Genomic DNA, 22,608 nt, shown 5'->3' on the forward strand with positions numbered 1-22,608 from the left:
TATAGGATAAACACAATTATATTAAATATATTTAGACATTTTTCAAATAATTTTACCCACATTCTCCTAAACATGTTATGAATTAATTTTAGCTCTGCTAAAAAGAATAAAAGTGATCCTTTACAAAGCAAAGAATTAAAGAAGGAAAGTAAACATTATTTAACCAAAACATAACTCCAAATAATGTCAATGTTTTCTTCATAATGTTTGTATATTGGAAGCATTAAAACTCACAAAATGATTTAAAGTTGTAAAAGGAAAAAAATACAGTGTTACTACATAAACTCCATATTGATTATTTGCTCCATTATTCAATTTTACAGTTTGATAACACTTGAAATAACTGAAAATATATGAAATAGAATTGTTTTTAATAAATTGTAACTAAATGAAATCATACTTGCTAACATAGAAGAAATAAAGACACATTTTCAACAGTTTGTTGAAGACTTGACACCCTATGAATCATAATGCATTAAGCTTAATTTCTTGGAAAGAAACAGAAATGTGAGTCTTTACTGTAAAAAAGAAAAAAGGATAACCCATAGCTCTTTTTGTAATTAAAGGAAGAATTGTAAAATACTAGTATAATTAGAAATAAAAAATTCACTATCTCTAAGTTTCAATAATCGTACATTTCCTAGTTTTCTGTGGAATAAGTAGATTCGTTATAAAACATTCAGAAAGAAACAATATAGTTTAAAATAATTCTTTAAATTTTTGGGGGGTGTTTTAAACAGAAAACCACTATAAAGCATAAGTGCTGGTTTTACAACCAATTCTGCATTAGGCAATATTACTTGCTAATTAATAAAAATGATTAAAAAATTGCAATAAGTCAAAGAAAATTCAATCACTGTTAATTATATGAAATGAAGGATCAAACAAAGGGGCAATGAATCAAAAAAATGTGAAGCCTAGCATATTTACTTTGGATAAGTCATGCAAAAATTTTAACTAGTTATAATAAATATCTTCATAGAAAAACTTTGTGATGACATTATACTTAAAATTCTTCTGTTGTATGAGCCTTTTAAATATGTAAAATTTAACTAAGACTTATAGCTAATTCATGTTAGCAAAAAATCTGCTCACAATAGTTCAACAAATTTGGCATAGGCAAGAAATGATTAAAATGGAGCACCCACAATCCAACCAGAAATGTATCACTTTACATATTGGATCCAAGGCATTTTGATGGTTTCCAGCGATCAGGGCTGGTACTGTTGGCATTTCTCAGTCACTTCTGAAAAGCTGGATGACCCCACAAAAAAAAAAAAACTTATTCTAGCATTGTGAACTAATGCAAAAAATATAGTGAAATCCCTAAGAGAAAATTGAGAAGATTAATTATTTGCACTGTATAGAAAAGTTTAAAAAGTTATCTTGCAAAGAAATGTCAATGTGTGTTGTACAATATTATGATGTAATCCATTCTGACTGAAAGAGTCCAGTCCCAACCCTTGCACACAGACACCGCCAATCATCCTTCTCTGTGTTGACTGTGTTGCAAAGGTAATTTGAGTTCAGAAATAAATACCATTCTCAAATTGGAAAAGTTGGCTGTAGCTTCCTTTTTAGCTGACAGGACAACCTCTCTGATGAACTCCACTCCCACACCGTTTGGCCATAAACACCTAGTCTTTTGGAATCACAGCGCAAGGACAGCTTACATTATGCAGTGTTTCATTCTAGATATTAATTACATGGCAAACACAAAATTATGCCTCCAAAGTGCCAATCCACAATTCTATGGTTTCAAGATTTTTCCTGGTCTCCACACACCATCCAAATTAGGATGAGAACATTAACAGGTCTTAGTTAATAATACTGAGAGGGTGAAATTTTAATGGAACTACAGATTTTGGAGTTAGCAGCTTTACAAAATGATTAGATTGGACTGTGATTGGCCTGGGGCCCTCATGGTTGAAAAAGATAATAAAGATAGGGAGATACAGACAGACACAATGATTCCTACCCTTTATCATGTGACAAATGCAGCAAATCTGGACTCTGCCAGCAAAACTGGCCTTATCAGAGGCTGAGCCACTGGGATCCTACTGATGGTAGAATGTGATCTCCATAATTAGAAGCCAACTCTAACTCCCTTTATCAAGTTAGGGAACCACAGATACTTCATTCTAGTAATGAAAAGCCAACTAATACTCCCATCCTCTTATTCAAAGACAGTACTCACACTGCACGAAGCATAACTAAACCTCCCCCAAAAGGAAATATATATCAATAGCATGGTTTTATAGCCTTCTGCTTGCTTTTTCAAGCAAACAGCTGCAAAAATAGTATATCTCTTGATGATCATATTATATTTAATACCATATTGTTCCGCACTATAATGTAGAAGGGCTCTTTGTATATTGACTTACAAACCTGTTTTAAAAGAAAAAGCCACCATTTCTAGTAGTTAATCCAGGCAGAAAAAGTGGGGTGAAAGTGAAGTGAAGTGGGGTGAAGTGTGTGTCATCGATTTTCAGTCTCAAGAGTTCCTTCTAGAATGATACTCAAGGTATTCTGGAAGCATTTCCATTGCTTATTTGGGGGCAACCAGCAGTGGGAGGTGGAATCCAACCTGTACAGCTTTGTAAAATAGCATCTCAACGACTCATCTCGGCTTGCACCCTGTTTCTGGATATGCAAAGGGAATCCTCACAAGGCCCTCTGGCGGCGAGCTTGTGCTGGGGCTTCTCGCTGTGCTCCCAGCTGCTCCTTTCTTTAACACTCATCTCTTAGCTCTAACCTTTGAACTTATCATGGCCTCCTTTGTTTTTTAGTTCACTTTTAGTTTCACTTCATTGAATTTGAGGAGGTTGTATAAATAAAATGTAAACACTGAGAACAAATACATGAATTCTAGCAAGATATTAGAATTATGTATATCTTAATTATATTCAATTTATTACTAATTATTAAGAATACGCCCAGAGACATAAACACACACCACAGAGATACATGTAATTATTAGTTTTGATAAGATAAAGAAGAGAAAGCAGATAGGAGAGAGTATATGCCTTTTCTTTATCTCAGTGAAGTTCTGAATTCTTTACTTTTGATCGACAGCAGTGAAAACTTGAAGAGTTGTAGAAGTCTTCTATTTTGAACAAAAGTGTTCATGCTATTAACTACAGTTACTTTGGACAATGCTGGTAACAATCAAAATTGTCTGATTAAACTCTTTTTAAGATGTCAACATATTTATTAGTTTATATTCATATTTCATTAGTTTTACCACAAATGGAATAGCTGACTTGGAACAGTTTCTGAAACAATCTGTCAAACTGAGATTGCTAATTCAAATCACAAAAGTTCTTAGTTTTAAAACTGTGGAATTGATAGAAAAACTCCTGACTCGACCTACTTTTTCCTTCTCATTTCCGAAATAGAATATTTGTGTAAGGAAAGCTTTCATAACGCTGCATTGATTTATTTTACATTTTGATACATTGATATACTTTGTGCATTTATGGAGTGCAAATTTTTCACAAAGTTCTACCTAAGCCTGTGGTAGATTTTGTGTTCTCCTGAGTAACTCTTCTTGTCAACAGAGGAAAGAAGTCATCAATTCTAGTGTAAGAAAAAAGAATTCCGAAATGGGGAAAGGTACTTTACTCACTTGGATAAACTTCGTAGAAATCAATTCTTCTGGAATGTAAGCTTTCAGTTGATTTGTTTACATTTTCCTTTTAGTACAAGAAACCTCAAATATAGAAGCCCTTAAGCACATCGATCACAGTGCTACCTAGAAAAATGTCCGAGTTCATACTTTTCAAGGTTTCTTATACTCATTTACCAAAGAACTTCCTTCAAACTATGTAAAAACACATGTGCTTTACCAAAAAAAAAAAAAATGCTATCCTAAAAATTAGAAGTCATCTTATTCTGAAACTCATAATTTAAAAAAGAAATACAGAAGTAAGTAGGAAAGGAATGGAGAGAGGAAAGAAAGGAGAAGAAAGAATGAAAGGGGGACAACGCATGCTATCCAGAATTCACGCTTAGTATTCAATCCTAAAAAAGCCATAAATACAAAAAGAGTAGCAGCGGCTGTGCATGAACCACCAGAAAAACTGACAAGAAAACAGAAGTGTTAAAACAATTTGAGGGCTCCCTTTGAGGCCTCAAGATGAAAACACAAGCTCTAGATGCTGCTATGACGTACAGTGTTGGAGAACGACCTGCTCTGCTTTCTCAGAACCTAAGTTCATTAAAGTTACACATCCACACACTTTAAAGGTCATTTGTGAACTTCAACCTTCCTTATTTTTTCTAGTAACACAGACTGTATAATTTACAAACTCTAGTCATCTTTATTTGTCAAATAAAGTACTGTTGATACTAATTACTTAAAAGTATTGCTTTTGAAAATATCAAGTTAGGGCCTGGCACCATGGCCTAGTGGTTAAAGTCTTCGCCTTACATGCACGGGGATCCCATATGGGCACCTGTTCTAATCACAGTAGGATCACTTCCCATCCAGCTCCCTGCCTGTGGCCCAGGAAAGCAGTCAAGGACGGCCCAAAGCCTTGGGGGTTCCTGGAGGAAGTTCCTGGCTCCTGGCTTTAGATTGGTGCAGTTCTGGCCATTGCAGTCATTTGGGGAGTGAACCATCAGACAGAAGATTTTCCTCTCTGTCTCTCCTCCTCTCTGTATATCTGACTTTGCAATAAAAATAAATGAATCTTAAAAAAAAAAAGAAAAGAAGAAAATATTAAAGTAGAGAAGGGAAAAAGAAGGGAAAAGTGAATCCTGCAAATACTAATATTGCTTTTCCTGACTCAATAATTGCCTTAATTTAATTCACTGTTGAAAGTTGAGCTGCGAGAGAGAAAAATGGGGAGTGATGCGAACTCTCATTCATACTGCCCAGTACCCTCAGCGACTGTGCTCAGCCAGGACTGCACCCAGACCTGGATGTGCTAAGCCCGTCCCAAACCTGTGCTATGGGAACACAGTTACTTGAACCATTACTACTAACTTGTAGGGTGTGCTTTGGCAGGAAGCTGCAGTTGGGAGTTGGGAGATGTGACAATAAGCCATGCAGGCACCCATTAGACTAAATACTCAATCCCTCAGTCTATGCAATATTTTTTTGATACCCAAAGAGATAGTAGGAAAGACACAAAGACGTACAATTATCTATGCTTTCATTCCTCAGATGTCCAGAAAGGCTGGTGTTGGGCACAGACCAAAGTTACTAGCCCAGAATTCACACAAGGTCTCTCAGTAGGCATCAGAACCCAGTTACTTGCACCATCACCACTGCTCTCTATGGTTTACCTTGGCAGGAAGACAGAATAGTAGCCAGGCTCAGGAATCAAACCCTAGGCACTACAATGCGGGATGCAGACATCTAAATAAACACATGAACTGTCTTCTCCCATCAGTCCCTTGAAAAGGTAATTTTGCGCACTTTCTTGAAATACATTATTATATATTATATTTTCCTGCTGGTTTTGCTGGATTTTTCATATAACGTTTGCAATAATAATCACTTTGTAAACATATTTCTAAATAAATTGGATAGTTAAATATATAGAGCTATCTATGGAATACCTGAAAAACAGGCCATGTTCATGAAAAATCATGAAAATAAAATATCCATCTCTAAACAAATGATGAAACATATGCGTACAAATGAAAACTAACAAATTATTTATCAAGTTTCCAGTGATTTTGATATTCCTGAAAACATCTTAGTAGTCCTATATTATCTAACTGCAGGTTATTCATGCAAGAAAAACAATTCAAAATGTGTCATTTCGTAAAAAAAGGTTCTGGTCATTAGTTTCATCTGTGTGATTTTTCCAATTATGTCTTGTGGTTATTTACGAAAATTAAACTCACTCCCAAAATCTTATTGTCACTGAGCATAGGAAAGCACGTGCATGCACACACACACACACGCATTGTTAATACATGTACAGACATAGAAATTTCAAAGTAAGAATATCATTAAAATTTTGATAACTGACAATTATCATTGTGATAATTAAAAATGTTTTCAATGGTATCTGGTACGCATGAGCTTAATGATTATAACATGTATGATTTAAATGTATTTCACATCACTGTAAGTCAAGACACACATGTGTCTTTTCCTTTGTGAGCTGAATACACCGTACTAAAGAGGCTTGGAACCAAAAGTTTTTGCATTTTAGATGCTCTGGGATTTTGCAGTGATTGCATCTGCATAATGAATATTTTGAAGATGAAACCAGAGGATACACATGAAATTCATTTCCACATCATACATACCTTATATACATACACTGAAACTAATTTTTTATGCAATTTTATGAATCATGTGCATGGAACAAAGTTTGTGTATCACAATTTAAGGGAATAGCAGAGTCATACTCAGCAGAAAGATGCAGCAGCTGTGTTTTGTTTGCAAAACTTTATGTGTGAACCAATATAAAATTATCCATTTGTGACCACATGTCATCACTAAGAAAATTTAAGATATTGGAGCCAGATTAAGATCTTGGAATTTTGAATAAGGAATGCACAATGCTTTGCCTATGACTACTGCAGTTAAGTGCAAAACACATTAGAGAAATGTGATGTCAAAACAATGGTAGCTATTTTCCTGTTTACAAATTTGGAAGTGATGACCTCTGTAAATATTTTAAGTTATAGTCATCATTTTAGAAGCTAGCTTAGACTGAATAACTGTGTTAATTGATGCACATATACACATCACACATGTTTTGTATGTTTATTCTGTCATTTGTACTCTTTGTCCATTATGATGAAAATCCTCTTTATTACTAAGGAAGTTACCTGTTGTCAACACTTACAGTCCTGGCACAAACATGTAGGGCTTTGCTACTTCTTCTACATTATGAATTACTAGGTTATTTCTTTTTAGCTCTGAGATAGTTATCCTCAGATTGTTCCCTCTGTCTTTATAAATATCATATTTCTCTCTGGTTTACTCTAAAATCTGCTAATTAAAATATATATGTGATTACTATGTTTTGATGGTGTTATAAATGAAGTTACTGGATACATTTGAGTATGTCATTATTTTCCTTGTGATTTTGTTTCATAGCAGCCATGTTTCAAGCCACAAAAACACTTTATACATGTGTAAAATCTCTAATTAAGTTCTTCGTGACACTTCTAGTGTTTCCCTGGGATGCATGTTTAAGACCTCACAGTGAGATGCCTGGGAATTGTCAAGGAACAGGGGCACAAGGCACTGAAACCCGTACGCCCTCTTCTGATACCTTTATACTTCTCTCAGTTCAGTTTGTTTCAACTCAAGCCATGTTGTGGTCTGATGTACATAAACATTTTATCATCACACTTTCAAACGCCCCCCTATAAATTCCTTTCGCCCCCATATAAATTCCTTTAACAGTTTCTTCATAATCTTGAGATAGAAGAATTTTTACTTTCTATATTTATGATCGTTTTACATCAAAGGAAAATCAAAAGTGTGCAAAGTGTAAATAATAGCAATAATCATGTGTACTTCAGATGTAAAATAGCTTCTGCTTTAGTGTTAAATGTAAACAAGTTCTAAAGCCTTTGTACTCAAAAAGCCTTACATGAATTCCTCCATCACTCTTCTTGAAATATCTTCAAATATAAACCTAAAGCCAATATGCAACTACATTCTCACTAATATAAACACAATATAGCTGCTGAAGTAATGAATTCCTTTAAAATGATAGTCTTCTGCCAATGGCATGACTCTCTACTTAGGAGAACCAAAATACCCTGTCAGGCTGTTGGAATTCATTAGAGACTTTCACAGGGTAACAGGAGACAAAATTAATGAACACAAATGTATTGCACTAGTGTACACAAATAATTCCATGGCTGAGAAAAAAATTATAAGTACAGTCCCCTTTGAAATAGTGGAGAGAAATCTTAAATATCCAGGAATTGATCTTATTGAATATGTAGAAGAACTCTGATGAAAACTATAAAATATTTAAAAAGAAGAAGAAAAAGAAACAGAAGAAGACATTAAAAATGGAGAAACTTTGTTCTGTACTGGCGGGATCAACATCATCAAAATGTCCATATTACCAAAAGTAATTTAGATATTTAATGAAATTCCAATCAAAATTCTAACAACAGGGCCCAGCACAGTAACCTAGCGACTGAAGTCCTCACCTTGAATGCAACAGGATTCCATATGGGCGCCAGTTCTAATCCCAGCAGCCCCGCTTCCCAACCAGCTTCCTGCTTGTGGCCTTGGGAAGCAGTCCAGGACAGCCCAAAGCCTTGGGACCCTGCACCCATGTGGGAGACCTGGAAGAGCCTCTGGGCTCCTGGCTTCAGATTGGTTCAGCCCCAATTGCTGCGGCCACTTGGGGAGTGAATCATTGGACTGAAGTTCTTCCTCTCTGTTTCTCCTCCTCTGAGTTATATCTGACTTTTTAATAAAAACAAATAAATCTTTTTTAAAAGTCCTAACAATATTTTTCTGAGAAATAGAAGACACAGAAGTTTATCTGGAAACACTCAAGGCCATGAAGCCAAAGCTATCCTGAAGAATAAAACTCAAGTTGGAGGAATCACAATTCCTGACCTCAAGACATACTACAGGGCAGGAATCATCGCTACAGTCTAGTACTGGTACAAAAATAGAGATCAATGGAACGAAATAGAAATATGAGAAGCAAACACACACATGTATCGCCAATTAATCTTTGATAAGAAAACTGAAAAAAATTCCAGGGAAAAAGGTTTGTTCTCTTCAACAAACGTTGTTGGGACAAATGGATAGCAGTCTGCAGAGGTAAGAAGCAAGAGCCGCACCTGTCACATTTACAAAAATCAGCTCTGAATGGATCAAGGACCTAAATCTACACCCAGAAACCATCAAACTAGTATGTGAAATGATAGGAAGCACTCTCCAAGATATAGGAATGGGGAAAGACTTCTCTGAAAAGACACCAAAACCACAGGCAGTCAAAGCCAAAATAAATAAACAGACTACATCAAGCTAAAAAGATTCTGTCTGTATAGCAAAGGAGACAATTAACAAAGTGAAGAAGAAATCAATGGAATCATTGCACACTGCACAACTGATATGAAACAAATATCCAGGATTACAAGGAGCTTCAGAAACCCAGGAACAGTAAAAAAACAAACAAACAGACAACAAAAACAACTGTGAAGAATTGGCAGAGAAAATGGACCCAAATTTTTCAAAAGAACAAATTCAAATGGCTTACAAACATTTGAAAAGGTACTCAGGCTCCCTAGCCATCAGGGAGATATAAATGACAAATGAAAACCACATTGAGGTTCCACCTAATTCCAGTGAGGTTGGTCTACATTCAGAACTCTATTAACAACACCTGTTTGCATGGATATGGGGAGGAAAATACCCTCCTTTACTGCTGGTGGGAGTATATGCTAGTACAGCCACTATGGAAATCAATATGGAGAGTGCTTAGAGAATTGCAAATTAACCTATCATATGACCCAGCTATGCTGTTCCTAGGAATACATGCAAAGGAAATGAAAACTGAATATGAGAAAGGGCTCTGTAATCCAAATGCACAGCAGCACATCTACAATAGCAAAGAAACAACTCAGATGCCTGCCCAAAGAGAAGTGGTTAAAGCAACTGTGGTGCATCTACTCTATGGAATACTACTCAGCCATTAAAAAGAATTAAATTACACCATTTGCAACCAAAAGGCTCCAATTAGAGACCATTATGCCAGTGAAATAAGTCAATCCCAAGAGGACAAATACCATATTTTCTCCCTGACATAAGGTAACCTTCATGCAAACTGTAAGAACACTAACCCTTTCCATACTGTTTTTGCTGCAACCCATGGGTTTTGATATTTTTGTTTTTATTTTCATTTCTTCCAAATAGTTTTTTTGTTGTTAACAAATTCTTCACTGACTTGTAGATCATTTTACTCAAGAAGCTTTTGTGTTTTCCTTCTCATTTCCTCACTGACATGTTGATTATTTAGCAGCATGTTACTTAACTCTACGGTGCTATAAATTTTTTGTTTTAACTTTATTCCTGTTGTTGCCTTTGTTTCATAGCTTTTCCTTTAAGGGAATGTTTAGTAACTGTGTAATAGAAACTATCATCTACATTGTAAAGACTCAGTACAGGACGAATCTCTACTTCCAAATCAAAGATGGACTCCCAATGAAACTGTTGCATATATCTTGACCACAGGATGCTGTACTCTCTGCTTGTCTTTGCAAGCAATGTCACGACACACTTAAATAACAGAATGGCGGACTTGTGATTGCTTATGAAGGACTATAGCATTGTAATGATATGGGGAAAATCAGTGTGGGGGAAGGAACTTGGGGAGAGGGTAGGGATATCCCAAGCACAATGGAATTGTATCCTAAAATCAAAATTAAAATAGAGTGTAAAATACAACAAAATAATAAAATAAAATTATAGTCTTCTATCAATTTTATTCAGAAGACCAAGCAACCTATTTGTGCCAGGTAAATGGCAATATGCTGATTTATGATCTTGAGAAAACTGACGTCCCACAATGTTCCTGGCATAATCAGCCCATTTGTAGACACCGGAAAACTCACTCAAGCTCTAGGATTCTTGTTTCTCTCATACACAAGAGGTTTGTCACATAAAGTTGAACACGAGTTACTTTCAACCAGCTATAATGGCACTTGTGGGTAAAGTAGCTGTCATTTTTATTGCAAAATATTGATAGGAAAATTAAAAATACACTTAGTAGAAGCAGCATAAACTAAATGCATCATACAAATAGGAAGTGCTTTTGTTTGGTAGGATGTGTAAAATAGCCTTTGGGTGAACTGAAACTTGCCAAGAGATTTTTTGTTTACCTAACAAGAGTCGCTTTCCTAATGCACATACTTAATCATTTTACTCAGCTACTTAATGTCTGAAAATGACCCTATCCTGATGACTGCAGCCCTAGCCTGTCCCATAATATATGTTGTGCATGAGACACTTAGAGCACTGTTGAAAAAGGCACTGAACATGCACACATGTAGCTCTTTGTTACTGCTTCTGGCTGCCTTCTATTTCTTTCTAAATATTGGTGAATTCAACTTATTCTATGTTTATCAGCATAAATTACACTTTTATTGAAAGAAAAAAAATTTTTACAGATGAATGTGTACCTTATATTTACATGTCTTGATAACTTTTATAATATTGCATCACACAAGTACTTAACTGTGCCACTGCAAACACTGAAACTCAAGCGTATCCCTGTTTTTAGTCCAAGGTCATTACAGTATTTATGTTATAGAGATCCTACTGTCAAGCATGTTGACTAGGAGAACAGATAGAAACAGAACTAAAACATTGACACTATTGCTTCTCTGATTCACTTGGGCTGTTCCATCATCTTTTCTAAAATTCTATTTCCTCATAGAGAAAATGAGAATATGAATAAAGTGTTGTGGTAATTAACATCTTGGAGGCCATCACAATAGATATTAACAATTCTAATTATGATGGTAATGATGATGAAGGTACTTTATAAAAATGCGTTCAACAAAGACACTAGAGAATTAAATTACTGCTATTGAAACATTCCTATGACACCGTGCAGTCTAAGTTATGAAAGACTTGTCCCAAACCAGCTCTCACAGTGATTGAATGTGGGCTGGATTATGGCTGTAACATTTATTTGGTATCTCTGAGAAAACCATAACTAATGACCACAGTGATAACAGTGATGATGGCAAAAATGTGAAAAAATGTGATGGATATAAGGAATAATTTGCATTCCTCAAGAAGTACATTACATGCAATAAGCCTGTCATTTCATACTGACGTAGAGTGAATCTAAAACAAAGATAGGAAAAAAGATGAGGAATCTTTTTCAGACATAAGGAAAACTTCAGAAACAAAATGTAATTGAAAACACAATTAAATGTAATTCCAGAGAACCTATTTAAGTGTATGTATTCAAATCTATGTAAAAAGTTTTCAACAAATTAGTAAGACAAAGATAAAAATCAGTACTTCAATATTTTAAGAAGATCTCATTTACCTCAGAGAAATATTTTCAAAAAGTGATATGTAACTGTTTTTGAAAAGAAAGAGGATTGAAGTTTCATATGACTTCACAAAAAAAAAAAGCTATGAACTTTGTGTTCTGAGAAAAAAAAAATATATAGACCTAAAAATCATGAAGCATTTTTCCAGTGGAAAGTATTTTCTGTTGCAGCTGCCAATTAACTGGGAGTTGTTGGGAGGAGGGTCTGGTGAAGACAACTGCTCTGAATAATGGAAGACATATTATTTAAATGAAATAATTAAAACATGACTATAAGCTGGTTGGCGCCTGAAGTTCTCAATTGTGAAAATGTGCTAATGTTAATGACAATAATCATGAGAGTTGAAAAGCATCTAAATTAAAAAAAATGCAGTACTGCTCATGAAGTACTATTGTATAATTTGTAAAGATTAGTGGAAAAGTACAGTAATGTATTTAAAGCAACATTTTGAAGGTCACTCAGCTATCAATTTCCTATAATGGCACTCAATTAAATACAAAATAAAAATTTAAGATTTTTTATAGAATGTAGTTTGTCCTGCTTGTAGGATGGTGTATAATAAATTCTGGCTGTATATACAAACACAAGTGCATGATCTACTGCATCATTAAGCAAACTGTAGCTATGTTGCACATATTTTGAACATTAAACTAATTATGATGATGCTTGGTCGTACTCTATACTGCATGTTTAATCTTTTTAAGAGCCTATCAGATTGAATCACAAGATTCAACTTGTTTACGCTTTAAGCAAACACATGCAATATTAACAATGCACAATATTCTCACTTAATTAGAAAAAGTTCTTGCTATCTTAAATACATTTAGGAAGATAATATCACACAGCTCTAATTTGAATTTGCCATTTAATTATATCTTAAGCTAATTTATATGACTTGGAACTCCTGCCTCTTCCCGTTGTTCTACCAGCCTAGCTAAAACTACCTTGCATCAAAATGAAAAAGATAATAAAGAAAAATTGAGTGAACAGAAATTTGAAATGGTTCTGGTGCTGATGGCGGCCATAAAGACTGAAACTCAGCTAAACGTGGTGGTCTGATGATGCCTGTTTGTTAAATCAATGAAGTGAACAACACCCCTCAAGAGTGTCATGACATTCAACAACAGAATACGTATTTTCAGAAAAGAATGTCTCTGAAATTCTTCTCAACTTCCTAACTCACATATACTTTTCACTCTCCCTAGGGTATGGATGAGAAAATATCCAGTCTTCGCCTATCACCAAATTGAAGTCAGGTAGTGAGGAAGATAGCTGAGCTCCACACATACTCATACAGACAGAACAACGGAAGACCTCAGGCCTTTGGCTCCCAAGGCTATCAGCTCTGTGCTCTGTACCAGAACTTTCCACTTAACTTCAAGGACAAAAGTTAGCAGTCTAAACATGACTAAGATAGACATGGACTCATTAAAAATCAGTAATTAAGTATAAATTTTGATATGGAAAATTCAAACTTATCATGGTTGACTGAAAAAAAAAGATTTGCAGCAGTATGAAATCAAACAATATAAGAAGTTCCTTACTAGAGGAAAGAAAAGTAATCATATTTGAATTTAATCTCACAATGAAACCACAAAGTGCTAATAAACGTTGTTTACCTTCACAGATTGTGACACCGTTTCCTGAAAAGCCCATGTTGCAATAGCACGCTTCCATTCCATTGCGTATTTCACACTTTGCATTCGGGAGACAGGGCGTCTTGGTGCAATTTTGAGTGTAGGAATAGTTCAACAAAGTGGAGAAACCCACTAGAAAGAAAGAGAAATAGAACTTTTCAGAAACAAAGTTAGATTGGAGTAAATGCAAATACTCTCTGTTTATATAAATGGATTATGATACTCCCCCAAAGGAATATTTACCTAAACAATGGCACACATGCAAATTAGTGTGAAATTTTCCAATTTCACCCGTTATTAAATAAACCTAAAACAGTTAACATGTAATAAATAACAGTCATGATAACAGTCTGTATCGCCCAGTCTTGCACCATCGGGACCTGGATCATCTTTTGCATGGAGGCGAGATTCATTTAAAAGGTTCACTGTGCCACTGTAAAGGGACCTCTGCTTCCTGGGAGTAATTCCATGCAGAAGCCAAGATGAATGAAGTACACGCATCTTTTTAAATTCAAGTCAGTGTTACCTAAAGACAGTATACACATCTAGGAGAACAAATAAAATCACTTCCCCTACCCCCTTTGACCAGTGTTGTGATAGTCAACTTCACCTTTTTCATAACAAAATTTCTTTTACATCCATTCAGGAAACAACAAAACTTAATATTAAAAAAAAAAAGGGGGGATCTTTCAGAAATGGAACACCAGCCCAATTATTACCAGCAAAAAATGAAAGGAAGGACAAAATAATATATTTCTGATTTGCTGGAAATGAAGTTGGAAAGGATATTTTGTGAAGCACAGGGATAAGATAAGAAAAGGCCTAGGCTGTTCCTGTTGTTATTGCAGGTCTTCGCAAGCGCAGGGGCCGGCAGGACAGCGTGGAGTCAGAAGTCATTGTTCGGAAAACAGTTCCCGAGATAAAATGCCCTTATCTGGTACCAAGGGATTCTTAAACATTCCTCTCTGAACTCCTGGCTCCGAGAGCTGTATATACTGTCTTGACCAGAATTAATCTGCCTTAAAGATGTGATTTATCGCCTTTCTGAAGTCTCAGGCAAATGGCATTTATAAATGCACCCAAAGTTTGGGCGGACAATCCCCCCGCAAATGTCAGGAAGCCTCCCTCAAGAGTTCAAGGTTTGCATTTCCCAGGTTTCTGGCAGGGAGGGGGGAAAGAGAGGAGAGTAGGTGGCAGGAAAGGTCAGATTGGGGCTTTGGCACTTTGCGAGAACTTCCTGAGGAGAAATAAGTAGTTATCAGCCCCTAAGCCTTGAATATCAAAGTGCACAGGGCTGAAAGGCCAGGGAAAAATCATGCGAACTTCTGAGTCAGTTCTCTGAGGAGACTTTGGGCAAATCCATTTGCCACGCGGGCCACAAGCTGGAGAGTCCTGTCACCTGGGAAAGATCCGGGCCCTCCGGCGGCACTCACCTAGCAGCGGCAGGAGCCTCATTGGTGGCGCTGGCGGTGGCGGCGGTGGAGGTAGCAGTGACCCCAGCAGCTTCGCGCTGGGTGCGGGCCCTGTACCCGGGCTGTGGGGCGGCCGCGAACAGTTCCCGGCTCCGTCCCCTGTGACGCACCGGCTTCCTCAGGACACTTTCCGGCCTCTGTTGTGTGAGTGAGCGTCCAGCCCAAAGTGTCCTGATCGCGTCCGGCCTCCAGCCCTTTTCCCGGAACCCCTGAGGCTCAGCTCCTGCTCTGTGCTACTGACCCTCTGACCCTGCGCACTGTCACAGACCCCTTGTGGACGCTTTTTACCCTAAGCATACCGTCCCCGGCTGTGCTTTAATTGAGCTGAAATGTTTAAACTCCGCAGGAATCCCGGGGGTCCTCCCTGCCACTTTAGTTTCAAGTGGCAGGGTTTGCTTTTCTCCCCTACCCTTTTTTAAAATTCACCGATAAAAGAATCATAAGGAATAATGGACGCAGACGTAAGAAGAGTGAAGTCTTGTCAGAACTCGGTGCCCACCATCCTGAGTGAGATTCAGGAAGCCAGAAGTAAATAGGTAGGAATTGTGGCTAGGGCCCAGCTCAGTTCCCTAGCTGCTAAAGTCCTCTCACACATGCCAGGATCCCTTATGGGCTCTGGTTCCAATCCCAGCAGCCCCTTTTCCCATCCAGCTTCCTGCTTGTGGCCTGGGAAAGCAGTCAAGGAAGGCCCAAAGCCTTGGGACCCAGCTTCCCTGGGGAGACCTGCAAGAGGCTCCTAGCTCCTTGCTTCAGATGGGTACATTAACTGACAGAAGATCTTCCTCTATGCCTCTCCTCTTCTCTATATCTGATTTTCCAATGAAAATAAATAATTTTTTTTTTTAAGAGTTGTGGCTAAAACGGCTGAATAAGAAACAAACCAACACCCTCCCACCACCACCAAAGTCTGTTTCAGTAATTACACATCCATGGACATTTATCATGCTGTTTTCCCTTTCTAATTAAATTTCAGGTATATCTGCCTGTACATATTGTGCACCACAGAACAACATATATAGTTTTATAAATTAATATAACTCAAGTATAATGTAAACAAATCACTCAGCATGCAGTGTAGTTAAAATTCTAGCTTTACAGAGAATTAAAGAACTGGACAAATAAAACCTGACCTAAGACGATAGTAAACAGACGGATGGGTAGGTGCCTGGGCTTGGGATGGATTTGGGGATTGGCTGCAGAAAAGCACGAGGATATTTTTGGATACTGATGATACTATTTCTTGATTGAGATAGTGGTTCCATAAATATCTGCATTTGCCAAAATCATCAAGTTATGGCCTTAAAATAGATGCATTTTTGTAGTGTGAGAGTTATGAAATCTTAAGTTTAAAGTTGATTAAAGAAATAATTGATGTCCACTTCATCAATACAAGCCATTTCACCTTTCAACAATTGGGCGTATCTTTGTCACATTTCTGTCTCCTCTGTTTGATTTCTACTTTGAATCTGCTTTGCTTAGGAAGGCCATCACTTGAAGAGGAACAGCAGTTCTCAACGCCTATAAAGAACTTACAAAACACAGCAATAAATACAACGATCACAATGACATGTCAGAAAAATGCAAACCCTTACGAGTCAACACATTTTCTCAATGTTTTCCTAGACCCTGTCTAGCTTAATTTAATATGACAAAATTTCTAAGACAGGTGCCAAAGTAAAAGAGGCAAGAGAAGGACAGAGAGGTTAGGTGGCTTGCCCAGAGCCACACCATTTGTTTAAGTATTTGATCTTGAATCAAAGTCAGGCTATTTGCTTACTCTCCTTCAATAACAGTACTTTTCCTATAAGTATCTTGCCATAATAAAGAGCCATCAAGTCCCATTACTCACAGGTACTAAAAAGGTGATTTGAATGTCCTAAATGCCACAAAAGGGTTGGATTTTATTGTTGAAATTGGTTTTTGTCTTAAAGGTTTCCTCCCCACTCCCTGCCACCCCATCTTTCTCTTTACAGCTTCGAAGTGATTAAATAGAAAGAACATTGGCAGCTGTTTAAATTATGGACTTTGGGTAGTATCAAAGGCCAGGGTGAAAAAGTTAGAATTGTGGTTTTTTGGAAAGGAGAGATAGGGACATATTTCAGAAAGCATTAGATAAAGACAAATCAGTGTCTGTTTACCTTGGTAAAGTCAAAATAATATGAGAGAAAGAGAGTATGGAGCTATACCTGTGTGAGTGGAAGTTTGGAACTACCCAGAAAGTAGAGAAGGTAGAATGAGGAATGGAAAAAGAAAATGAAATCAGTTGTATAGTATGAAATCTGAAATTCTCCAATGATCTGACTCCACTTATATCAAGCTGGTTTCTGTCCTTACATGAAGTTCAGTTTCACTGTGTATACTTCAAAGGCATCAATATAGAAACACACTTTTTCTGAGAAAAGTAATAGCACATATCTATAAGTCATAACCTAAAAATAATTTCCTTCATGTATTCTCCACATTTGTTTAATCTTTACTTTTGTCCCAAATTAAATAAAAATCAGAAAATTTGTCAAAAATATTGTTTTCCTTTATATTTGGGTTAAAAGTAGCTAGAATAAATTAAAATTTCCATAAAATAATTCTACCTTATCTTAATACGTGTATCCTTATAAAATGATAAAATCTATATTTTTCACCAGTAGATGACAGGAAACAGGCCAATAAATGTTGGATAATCTTTATAGTTTTAAAATGCATCATTGCAGAAATAGAAATACTTTAAAAGTATTGCCTGAAGATCTCTTTATATTCTAGAATAGAACAGATAAACTTAGTATAAACTTCATTTCATTGTTTTTATATTACTTAAAAGGAAACATGTTTAGAATTCTCAGTAAAAGTATTTTACTTTTAGAATAAGGGAGAAGCTTACCTTTAAAAATATTCTTAAATGAGTGCTTTAAACAGTCTAAATTTTAATCAACAAATTCTCCTTCGAGTATCATTCGGGTGTGTCTAACTTTTGAAAGCACAGCAAACAGAGATGGATTTTGGCTTAATTAAAGATCATAAAAGGTAAGTAACTACAAGTTACATAACTGATAATGACTTTTACTCATTTTGTATCATGATATCTTATCAGATTGATGATTAATTGCAAACTAGGTCCGTCTGTAAGTGCCAAATTAAACAGTATTTCCTTGAAACTTTCTTGGAGGAATTGGAGTCTGTGATAGAAAATGTTTACTATGAAAACTTGCATATAACTCTAGCTTTAGAAAAAAAAGATTATTTATTTTGGAAGCAGTGTTACAGAAGGAGACGGCCAAACAGAGTGAAAAAGCTTTCACTGTTTGGTGTACTTCTTTCTCTTTATTTCTTTTATTATTACTATTATTATCATCATCTTATGAGAGAGTTCTACAGGCTGTGGGATTTCCCTTACTCTAGCCCAAATTCTCTTCCCCCCATGAGTTCTCATATATTATTACAATTGTATAGTTCTTCATAAGCTGTCATAAGTCCATCATTGTAGACATGGGTAGTGCTAGAGAGTCCAGCATCCCATTTTCAAGATATATTCAACAATTTCATTGGGAGTCCATCTTTGAACTGGAAGTAGAGATGCATACTGCATTATATCCTCACATCTGGTTGTGATAGTCTCCATTACAGTTACTAAACACCCCTTAAATGAAAAGCCACAAAACAAAATCAACAACAGGAAGAAAAATAGAAATTTACAATGTCATGAAGTTAAATTACTTACTACTGAATGACTGATGTGTCAGTGAAGAAATGAAAAAGAAAATCAAGAACCTTCTTGAAGAAAATGATGCCACTGTATAATCTATGAGTCAGTGAAGAATTTAATATGACAAAAAAAAACTGTTGAAGAAATGAAACTAAAAGCAAAAACACCCAAATTCCTCCACAGTAAAGAAAAACTAAAAGGATATGGCTCCTCTCAACCTGCCCTACAAATGAAGAGCACCCACCAAAACCAAAGGCAAATGTGAAGAACATCCCAATAAAATAACAGAAGACTAAACCAATGAATAAACCATTGGCAAAATGACAGGACTAAATTACCACCTATTTATATTATGTAAGCATGTATGTAAATAGCTTAAACACATCAATCAAGTGTCATAGAGTAGTAGATGGATTCAAAAAATAAAACCCATCTATTTGTTGCTTATGGGAGAGACAAAGATCAGCAGAAACTATATCTCATGGATTTGAGGTTGCTCTACTTCTTTAATGACCACATTAGCCAGAGACAGGAGACAGATATTCTATCCGAGAATTTGATTTGGGTGGCAGGGTACCAGACCTGTGTCATATTCTGCAGCTTTCCCAGGAGTGTTGGCAGTGGGCTGGAACAGGCATGGCTTGAGATGCCAGCAAATTGCAAGTAGGTACTTGCTGTGCCATAACACTTGTCCCTGTCTCTTTGTCTTGAACTGGAGTCTTTAAATTTGTTGAGTGTCGATGCATGTCTTGTTAAACTGTAAATTGTTAAGGCCGCCAATATATGCATAAGAACCATGAGGCACTCATGCCTTTCATACTCATCAGAATGGAGAGAATCAGTGCACAGTACATAGAAAGACCTTCTTTAATGGACAGTTTCCTACAGACACTGTTGTGGGAATAATGTCACCGGAGACTTGATAGCCCCATATGGATAGGAAGTAACATTTGCTCTGCAGGGCCTCAATCCACATAAATAAAATTGATCACATGATTTTCCATCACAACGAAAAGGTGTAGTTGGCAAAGGAGCTGTAGGAAGTCAAGGACAAAGAGAATATAACTTACTCCTAAAGAGAGTGGTACTTTAAATGGAATTAAGCAAAGCCACCCAATGAGGGACAAGCACCCCTCCCCACCCCCAGCATACAGGGCTGCCCAGGAGTAGTAAAGACAGGGCTGTCACAGACTTGGTATCCTAGACTTTGATGATCAATAGCATGCATCTTGTGGTGGTTCATTACTCTGATGTCTGACAAAGAGTCTGAGTATTGATAGGCATGGAATTCCAATAACAACTGATTAATTGAATAAAAGAATGTGTATCTTGAATAGTGCACAGTAATTGTTATCGAAGATGCACATTTTTCTTTCGGAAATTTGTTGGAAATTGTTTGTCTTGGGGGTCTGAGTTTCTTGATGAAGGTAATCATCATAGCGATACTGAAAAAAAAAAAACACTTCCAATATATTTTAAGCAAAAATCAGCAAAAAATCAGCAAGTTACTTGCTTTTGGTCTTTAAGCCTATGATGCAATCAGTGTGGAGATCTTGCAGAACTCAAAACTACTTATCTGGAAATGCATGATTCCTAGTGGATATTTTAATGCTGATTAATATTTTTATAACAAATGAATTATATTATTCTGGGACACATTTTCCATTTGAAATTTTTAGTAATTTCATCATCCAATTATAAAATCTAGATTTGCCTTTAAGAGAAGATTTTAAAAATCATGAAGATTTCAAGAATGAGTTTTAATATTTAACAGAATATTGACTAGCCTTTATGCTAGTGGATTGCTAGTGGAGGGGTTGTAAAAAGCATCTGGCAATTTTCAGAAAGTTGTCTGGAAGGGAGAAGACCCAAGTTCCTTCCTAGCCTGTTCATTCCATTGGTTTGTGACCATCAGAAAAATCACTAAATCTTTCCATCATTCTGTTTAACATCTGCCAATACTTCATATGGCTCTACTTTCCTTCAATTTTTAAAAAAGATTTATTTTTATTGCAAAGTCAGATATACAGAGAGAAGGAGAGATAGAGAGAAAGATCTTCCACCCTATGATTCACTCCCCAAGTGAATTGGCCAGTACTGCGCCGATCCAAAGCCGGGAGCCAGGAGCTCCTCCAGGTCTCCCACACTGGTGCAGGGTCCCAAGGCTTTGGGCTGTCCTCAACTGCTTTCCCAGGTGACAAGCAGGGAGCTGGATGGGAAGCACGGCTGCTGGGATTAGAACCGGTGCCCATATGGGATCCTGGTGCGTTAAAGGTGAGGACTTTAACTGCTAGGCCAAGGCATGGGCCAGCAATTCTTATTCCAATGATTTTTAAAGTAACACTCAGATTTTTCAGTCAAGCATTGATTGGAAAAAGATAGAGGGAAAGATAGAGAGACAGAAGACAGATTCAGAGAGAGCCTAACTGGTAGTGTTCACTTTCAACTGGCTTTCAATATTTCTTTTCCTTTCTGGGTATCTTTCTTATAACAACATTAGCCTGTTGTCATTTTTTGAAAGGGTGACATTTAAAAGCAATGTTTAAATCATTTACTTCCAGCATGTGTTAGCACTAGCATTTTCTCAGGAGACTGCTCTTGTTCATTGCATTGCCCAAAATAATACCCTGAGAGATTATATAATACATCATGATGTATAAGTCATTTCTAATTTTTTAAGATGTAATGCATTACACTTACTGTCATATTCCATCTTCCTTTTGTTCTTCAGTCACTAGCATATTGTATCTCCTTATAATTCCCCAGAATTTTCAAGTATTAGAGAAAAATTAATTATAATGATGAATTAAAATCATATTGTAGCTATTTCATATTATCATTGTTATTAATATATTTACTATTAACATAAGTGCATTATTAACATATACTGATTATTGAATGTAAAAATTGCTGATCCAGGAATATCACAACAAAGTTCATATTACTTTAAGAATTATATTTTTGTTTTTACACTTTACTTTATGCTCCATCATAAATCTTTAATTTGTGAGAAAACCTAATTTTTATTGTATTATTAATAAACTTACAAGAAGAAGCACTATTTTAAAGATAGAAAGTCATTTAGAAATGTGAATAAACTACATTAACTTATAATAATTTTAAGGTGATTTTAACAAATTTTCTTAAAGGAATGCATGGGGCTCTTAGTCATTTAATCATATCTCTGTGTATAACAACCAGTAAATGTATCTGTGGCATTATTATTTCTCGCCAGCTTCAAATGTAATTTTGCCAACATTGAAATAATGAGATAAATTTAAAAGTTACTATTTACTGTTTTGAAAGTCATGATGCTATGAAGGGAATTACACATAACTTTCAAAGTAACATTTTAATCAGGAGATGATCTTACAAACTAGTTATTTTACTTATGTATGTCTTAAAATTACTCACAAGTCGGTTGTACTAGTGATTGTTTTCACACATTGTAGTTTTAGCAGATAATCATACTATTTACTCTAGTAGCATTACACATAACAAGAAAGGAAAATCACTTTTAACTATGTGAATTAAATTCCTTTGTCATTTAAAACACATTTTGCTCACTGGCATATGTGTGTGTGTGTGTGTGTGCATATACACACATATATACAAGCAATGGAAATCTGGAATACTGAGCAGTAATAATTTCAATACTATTTCTCTGAATGGACTTTTTGAGAAGAAAACTTTAAAAGATCTATTGAGAATGTATCTGGTTTACTAAATGTAAACAAAATTCTTCACTATCAGAAAGTAATAATATGGGAAAATTCTAAGA

At 36.0% G+C, this 22,608-nt stretch overlaps 1 protein-coding gene across 2 annotated transcripts in view; it reads right to left on the minus strand.

Moving 5' to 3' along the window:
• The window catches only part of ADGRL4 (adhesion G protein-coupled receptor L4), a 94,565-nt gene extending 79,428 nt beyond the window's left edge, over window positions 1-15,137 (minus strand). The window contains exons 1-2 of one of the 2 annotated variants that reach the window (XM_040987223.1): window positions 15,092-15,137; window positions 13,641-13,790 (exon numbers count right to left, since the gene is read on the minus strand). In XM_040987223.1, the coding sequence (XP_040843157.1) occupies window positions 13,641-13,790; window positions 15,092-15,113 (172 nt within the window). In that variant the 5' untranslated portion in view covers window positions 15,114-15,137. The remainder of the gene's footprint in view (window positions 1-13,640; window positions 13,791-15,091) is intronic. The other variant, XM_040987222.1, reaches the window with a different exon arrangement.
• Between the last annotated feature and the right edge of the window lie 7,471 nt (window positions 15,138-22,608).

Source organism: Ochotona curzoniae, unplaced genomic scaffold, assembly GCF_017591425.1.
Source record: "Ochotona curzoniae isolate NIBS_2020 unplaced genomic scaffold, NIBS_Ocur_1.0 contig_4612, whole genome shotgun sequence".
NCBI lineage: Eukaryota > Metazoa > Chordata > Mammalia > Lagomorpha > Ochotonidae > Ochotona > Ochotona curzoniae.